Source organism: Fukomys damarensis, unplaced genomic scaffold (assembly GCF_012274545.1).
Source record: "Fukomys damarensis isolate Sample0158 unplaced genomic scaffold, DMR_v1.0_HiC HiC_scaffold_5, whole genome shotgun sequence".
Classification (NCBI taxonomy): Eukaryota; Metazoa; Chordata; class Mammalia; order Rodentia; family Bathyergidae; genus Fukomys; species Fukomys damarensis.
The window spans coordinates 184928-192619 of NW_022900917.1; the positions used below are offsets into that span (position 1 = coordinate 184928).

Genomic DNA, 7692 nt, shown 5'->3' on the forward strand with positions numbered 1-7692 from the left:
GCGGAGGGTGGCGGGGAGAACGGGGCGTGACCTTTACCTGGGCTGCGCAGGCGTGGACCGGCGGACGCGGGACCTCCGTGGCCCCCCGGGTGAGCCCACGGCGCCGTGACGTCTGGCGAGCTCTCGCCGTAGTCTGGCCGAGGCGGGCAGAGGACTGGGCGACGGCTTGCTCCCGCTTTGTTATAAAACTGCACCCCGCTGGGGACCCTGCTGGCTTCGCCTAGAGCGGTTGAGCGCTAGGGGTTCGATGGAAGCCGGTTTTCTGAGGAGCTGGCGGCCGTCCCCACTTCCTCACTCTCCGCTTCTTTCTGTATGATCCATCCACTTGGCAAAGAAAGCTGTGGTTCTCTCATGGTTTTCCTGCACTTACTGGTTTTTTTGGTGGTTGTTACTCTGCTGTCTGGGGCACAGAGAAACTCTGATAACAAGACAAATGTTTGTTTAAAAATAAAAAACAAACGGCCCTCTGAAGCACGTAGGAAAACCTGTCCATCTTCCCCCAGGCTCGGAGTGTCTTGCCGGGTGACCTTACGGAGCCTTGGCCACCCTTCCGCTGGCGGTTGGATTCTGAGGGAGAGTCCGCATTTAAGCAAGCCTTGGGTTAAAATCGGTGCTCACCTTGGATTTGGAATCAAAATTAAAGTGGCATTTCTTAAACCCAACAAACAGTGACAGTGGAAAATAGGTTTCTGTTCCTCAGAATGGTGGTGGAGGCAGCAGAGATTGCCAGCTGGCTTTCTGCTAGAACCAGAGCCCACTCTGACCCTTGCTACAGTAGAGGGGAGAGTGAGTCTGGGATACGAAATCCCATAAGTAACCTTGGAAACAGCTTCTCACCTGTTTGCCTCCAATGAACTCTGGGTTTATAATCTGTCTCTTATTGTCAGTCAACTTCTAGACTGGGTCTGTAAAATTTCCTGAATGGTCAACTTCTTGTGCTTGTTAGCAAATCATAGGGAGAAAGAGAAACTGCCCGCTGAGACCCAGTGAGTGAGTCACTGCAGGGGCATGCAGGGGCAGATGGAGTAAGTAGACTGTGTGTGGAGTGGCTGTTCATGGCATTGTACAGGGGTCACCATGATGTGTGCTGTCTGCACCCTTGGGGACCAGCACATTCTGTCTTGTAAGGCAGAGGGAAGTACAGGGTCTAAGGCTTTGTGAACAAAGTATAGGGCCAAGGGTGAGCCTGAAACAGGTGGCTGGGGATCCTGCCTTTTGTCATCACTTCAGAGCTCCTGAGTTAAGATGCTGAACTCTTGCCCCAGTGGATCCCAGCTGATAGGAGCATATATTCATTAAAACAAATCTGACTAGAATCTGTCCTGTTCAGAGTGTAAACACAGTGTAATTAGATTATTAACAAGCCTGTGCTTCTAGTCTTCCAGAAATTCAGCATTTCTGCTAAAAGGGTCCCCTGCATTTCTTTTTTGTGTCTTTCTACAGGAAACCTTCTCCTTTGAGGGGTCCTATCACAGGAATGTGTGAGTCCTTGGATAAATTTGGTTTGGTGACGATAGTGTGCTTTCTCCAGAGACACTGCCACTTCCTCCCTGCTCCTTTTCTACCCTGATTTTCTCACTTTTAACTCCTGTGACAAGTCAGGTGGTTTTCCCTTTTCACACTCTCCAGCTACTAGGAATCTCCCTTTGGCTCCTTGTAGGAGGAATTGGGCTGAGGTGCCCTTTTGGTGACTGCAAAGGAGATGGGGCCCTCAGAAACAGCACTTCTGATGGCTCATGGTCTGCCTTAAGAATACGGAGTCCTTATCTGTGCTGCTCCTGGAAGAACTTCTAGAAGCTTCTGGGGGCCATCTGCCTAGCTCCATGGAGCTCCATTGCCTTGCTAAGAAAAGCAACCAGGCAGACCTGTGTAACTTCATAGACTGTCGTGCAAAAGGGCCTCTTGGGAACCAGGAAGAGGTGGCAGCCATCAGAGCTGCTCTGTGCTGTGAGAAACACTGCAAGTCCGTACCAAGAGCAGCTGTAATGGAAAGATCTAGACATAGCCCTTCCCTGGAACCCCACTCCTCCTCCCAGCAAGACAGCACTATTCAGGTAGCCTTCTTCCCAGAAGGACCCCCTGGGAACAGCCAGATGTCATCAGAACGGAAAGTCTGCTACTGCTGCAGCCAGGAGCTAGAAACTTCTTTCACCTATGTAGATGAGAATGTCAACCTGGAGCAACGAACCCAGAGGTCCCCTTCAGTAAAAGGGAGTAATTGCTCTGGAGACTTTGTCTGGGGAAATCCAAATGAATGGTCCCATGAGGCTGCCATATCTTTGTTATCTGAGGATGAAGACGACACAAGTTCAGAAGCCACCTCTTCAGGGATGTCAGTGGACTATGGTTTCATCAGTGCAATCTTGTTCTTAGTCACTGGCATCTTGCTAGTGATCATTTCTTACATTGTCCCACGGGAGGTGACTGTGGATCCCAGCACAGTGGCAGCCCGGGAGATGGAACGTCTAGAGAAAGAGAGTGCACAGTTGGGGGCTCACCTGGACCGCTGTGTGATTGCTGGGCTCTGCCTCCTTACTCTTGGAGGTGTCGTTCTGTCCTGTTTGCTGATGATGTCTATGTGGAAGGGGGAGCTGTATCAGCGAAGTAGATTTGCTTCTTCCAATGAATCTGCAAAATTCTATGGTTCTTTCAACTTCAGGATGAAAACCAGCACTAATGAAAACACCCTGGAACTGTCCTTGGTAGAGGAAGATTCTCTTGCTGTACGGAGTTAACTCTGTACTTCCTGAGATTCTGCCTTGGCATTTTATGTAAAAATGTTTTCGTAAAATTAATAATGTGAGTTACTTGCCCAGCAAGAAAAGTTTATTTCACAAACCAACAAGCAGCCAGTGAGTGTTTTGTTCAAGTGTCTTCTATTTAGAAGTCATGTAAAATGCATAAGAAACCACAACTAGCCACACCTAGCTTTGTGAGAGCTGTAAACAGTATGTAATGGCCATGAGCTTCTATTTGTATAGCAAAATAATTCTAATGACCCAATATACAAGTGATTTCTTTTATAAAACTATAGTATTCTTAGGTACATGGAAATTGAACGTATAATGGGGTTGATTGGCAATCTATTTTGTGAAAAATAAGCACTAATCACTTAGTAAAGCATACATTTAATTCTCAGAGGTGCTTATCCATTTTCTTGCTGGATTTTCATGATATAATTTGGCTAAATACTGAAATGCAGATGTTTGAGTATGGATATTTTGAGGCTTGAGAATGTTGGGTTATTTTTAAACTAGAAAAATGTTATACTTAAATTATTCCTGTATTTAGAAATGGCAACTATGTTATTAGAGTAAACTTTCTAATAAAGACCAGTGTAAAATAAACCTGCAGTGTTAGTGCCAGATATTTGCCATTGTCCCGTGCCCTTTTTCTGAGTGAGGTAAAATGTAGTTGCTGATATAAATGTTATTTCTGTTTGTGGTTTTGTCATCATTCTGGTTATTTGTGCTCTTGAAGTCTTTGCCATTTTTCATATCAGAAAGGCAAAGCATGAGACTTCAAATACACCTCCAGATATCTAACCATCGAGACAAATCTGAGTCATGATTGGCTCTGGCATGCTCCCATGCAGTGTTTCATTATGGTTGTTTGGAGATAATCTCTGATAGATTGCAGCTAGACTCGGGAGCTAAACCTGGTAAACTATGTCATTTGCCACCAGTCTTTGCCTCAGGAATCTTTATGCCCACAGCCAAAATAATGCAATTGGAAGAGAGAAAGACCAACTTCAATTCATTGGGCACAGTGCCCACCACCAATGTGACTCCTCCCAGACAGGTCCAGACATCTTTCTGAGCACGTTGTGTTTGGTCTCCTCAGTAACTGTGTACTTTAGCCTCATAAAGTGCAATTTCTTAGTCTAAGAGGGACAAAATGGGCAGTGTGGTCATATACTCAGTGTCCACACTGCTACTGCCACAGTATGGAATTGTTTAGTAAGGGTCAGGGATGCAGCCTCAGAAATATCTTGCAGTGTGGGCCTGTTCCTGAGGTGTTTCCAGCCTCCCACTGTAGGAGTTATCACTAATCCTATGTCTGAGTTTGTGTGGTAGATGACATCTAGCAGTGTGTGAGTCAGGATATTACATGAATGACCAGTGGTGGATATCAAGTCCATTTGATGGGTAGGGTAGCTGTGTGTTACTAGGCGTCTAGCTAAAGTACAAAAAGAGATGATGGGGGCAGATGTGTGAAGGAATCATGAGAAATCAAGATTCTTGTTTTCTATAGCTGGCGTGTGCTTTTAGATAAACTTTCTGTTTGACTGTGAATCTCATGTTACGGTTTTTATTGAGGCTACCTTCCCAGCAGTATAAATGTTATGTCCTGAAGGTTTATAAATTGGCTGATTCTAGCCTGTTTGAGCTGCTTTGAGGTTCAGACAGGAAGGAAATAGTCTTCCTGAGTGAGCAAGCAGGCCTTACGTGGGTTAAAAACAAAAAAACAAAAAAACAAAACTAAAATTTACATTGTAAAATCTACATGTTTATTCATGGAGCCTTAGTGAGACCAACTACATTTTGTTTGTATTAATTAGTGAAGCAAAATTCACTAGCCAAGTAGAAGACTAAACCGAGTTAATTTGTAGCCTGATGATCCGTTCAAACAGGATGAGTGTCTTTTCAGTTCTGTAAAATTGATAATAAAAGAGAAAAGCCAGTGCTTTTCATTTGGAAGTGTTTAATGAATCTTGCATACTACCAGATTTATAGGTGTGATCTAAAGTCAACATTAAATAAAAGCTATTTAGGAAAAGAACATATATATTCAAGTGGAGGTGGGGACCTAACCTGTGAGAATATTTTTTTTTCCTGTGGAACTCTAAAATTTTCCTTAAGATTTAAATTGAAAGTTGACAGCAAGTAAATTCTTATTTTGATAATATTATTTAGATCTGCTAAAATATAGAGGACAACTCTTTTTCAGTCAGCCTTCCCCCATGTATTTAGTTTGAGAAGTCCCCCTCCATTTTGTAAGTGCCTGAATTGAAGACAAAGATTTCTTGATTTTGAAAATAAACCAGATAAAGAAAGGTACACAACTTTGAACACCATTGTTCCTAGTCTTAGTCTTATACCAAATGTTTTGATGGTAGAAGTACTTTGGCCAGACCAGGTGAGAAATGCTACAGACTGCAGAGTCAGTAGCTATGGTGTCGGTCTAGAAACCTTCACAGAAATTTGTGACCTTATATCTGTCTCTTCAACATGTTGCCAGTTATCTGTCAAAGTTTTTATTACTGGACCTGGAGAAGCAGAATTTACAGAAGCCCTACACCTTAAGCTTGTTTGTCTGGTTTCAAGAATCTCATCTAAGTGTCTCTTCCTAATCTTAAAGAGAAGGCAGCTAAACCTTCAGCCATGTGGGCCAACAGTGTCAGGACCAGAAAGAAAGCTGCCTTTCTTTGCTACTGACTTCTGAATGTTGCTAGTGCACAATTCATGCTTTCTAATGTCTTTCTAAAACTGCCTATTTAAGACACTTTAAACTGTGGTAGAATTTGAAGTTTTCTTCGCAATGCCATGGGTCCTTGCCAGCTGTTGGAAGCTCTTGAAGCAGGCCATATAATACGATGTACTGGCCTTACATATGAAGAATGTCTTCTCCCCAGGCTTCCCATTGCAGAGCTGATTTGTGGTTCAGAATAGTACAGGGCTGTTTGGAAGCAGGAAGTCCTTGCTGGGCTGTGCATGGTTTTACTCACATGAATGCCATGTACCTTGATTCTGTGCTATCTAGCTGATTTCCTTGATATATAAAATAGGCTTTGCATCTGCTTAAATGTTTGATCCATCCCCTCATACTTAGCTTTTTTAGAGACCCAGTTCAACCAGTACTGGCACATGTCTTGAGTTGCAAGTTTAGACAAACTACCAGAATCTTTTGTGTATTCTCTTTATCCCCATATAAAGGTCAAATGAATGAGTGAACTTCATGTCAGTTATATATCAGGAGTTAAGGATCTGAGCCTAAGGTACTCTTTTTTACTTTGTTGGGAAAGGCAAAAATTCTAGAGAGTTGAATTAGAGTATTATGACCTTCTTGCTTCACATGTGTACCTGAATTAATCTCTACTTAAAGGGAAACTATTCTATGTATATGTTAGAAGAAGGATTTTCTTGATCTTAAGATCAGATTCTGTTGTAGCAGTTAATACTACCAAAAAATTGGTCTGACCAGTGAGAGTCACAATTTTTGCAAATGCTTTACCTGTTATAGCAGATTTAATACCATAACTAGATTCCACAGCAACAAAGGAATAAAGCAGATCCTTATACTTCTCTGTAATAGATTTAGTCTTTCCCAGAATTAGGCATAAAGAATGACTTTGAAAAGAAGTATGAAAATCAAGTCTCACTGATTTTTTCCAGTGTATAAGATCTTACAAGATATATCATTCTTTTATCTAATTACAGCTATATCATTGTATGCCCAGATAGTACTCCATAATCCTCTCTCCTCACTTTTATGAGCATACATCTTAGGAAGTAATTTCCCTAACTAGAACATTGACATTGTAAAAATAGAGATGATAAACACATAAAACTGATTTCAAAAATCCATGGTTTCCACTTAAAAGAGTGTACTTGTGATTTTTGTCTGTTGGTATGCAAGTTTATGTGCACAAGTCTATAAATGTATTAGGTTATATTTTGTAGTTGTAGAACTTTAATATCCCAAAGCTGATGTTATAATAGTTTTGTTACAGGAGTTTGGAGTGCCTTAATGTTGACTTTAAAAATAGGAGAAGTCTTTTACAAGTCATGGATGAAGAATTTGTAATCAACCACAGACTAAGATGCCATAATTATAGAAATCTGTTTTGGTTATTCAGTATCCCACAAATGTTTATTGATATACTTTTTTAACCTTTCAATTTCAGGCTCCTAAGACTATAACATATTTTGAAATTATTTTACTGTGAATTAGTGCTTTGTTACAGGAAAATAGAAGCAGCATTTTCCTTTGCTCCAAGTTTTGGTAACTCTCCTATACTTCAGAAACAGCCAAACTGTTTCCCACTGCCATCTTTGTGCTTCCTAGCCAGGCTCAAAACAAATGTCATGAAAGAAAGCAAGGATAGTTATACCTATATGGTATATTTAGAGTTTTCACTGTATGGTTCTTATCACGCTTTTAATTCCACTTTTCTTGCCAAACAAAAATAATTTGATGATGATTATGTGTTTTTATATTAAAAGGGCAATTATTAAGGTTATGAGTTTTTTCTTATGGTATTTGATGCCTTATATATTAATAGCAAGTATCATTTTAAAATAAAATTATTTATTGAGATGTTTTATTGTTTATTTTTATTTAAATCTGGTGTTTATTTGGTACTTTTAAATTGTTTGAAATTATCTGAACAAAAAATTAAAACTATGTATATTCACCCCAGTTCAAGTGTAATATTCTTCTTGTTAGCATAAGTAATATAAACTGTGCATCCATTATATATGCTTTATATGTATAAATAGTCAAGGCTATTTGAGTACCTCTAAATTACTTAGTATTGAACTTAGAGTGTGAATTGCATGATGAAGAAATACATCAATAGATTTTTTTAAAAAAAAATACAAAGTTTAGAAAGCTTTTGACTGAGAAACATTAAATTATCTTATACCCGTGCTCTTAATTTTCTCTTAATCTAATTTTGATTCCTGTTTT

The 7692-nt window shown here is 40.5% G+C and overlaps 1 protein-coding gene across 1 annotated transcript; it reads left to right on the forward strand.

Annotated features, from left to right (window-relative positions):
* The first annotated feature begins 1447 nt into the window (after nt 1–1447).
* On the forward strand, nt 1448–7272 carry Tmem74 (transmembrane protein 74). Its single transcript, XM_010615726.2, has one exon. The coding sequence runs from the start codon at nt 1737–1739 to the stop codon at nt 2733–2735; it is 999 nt and encodes a 332-aa protein (XP_010614028.1). The 5' UTR covers nt 1448–1736; the 3' UTR covers nt 2736–7272.
* The last annotated feature ends 420 nt before the right edge of the window (nt 7273–7692 follow it).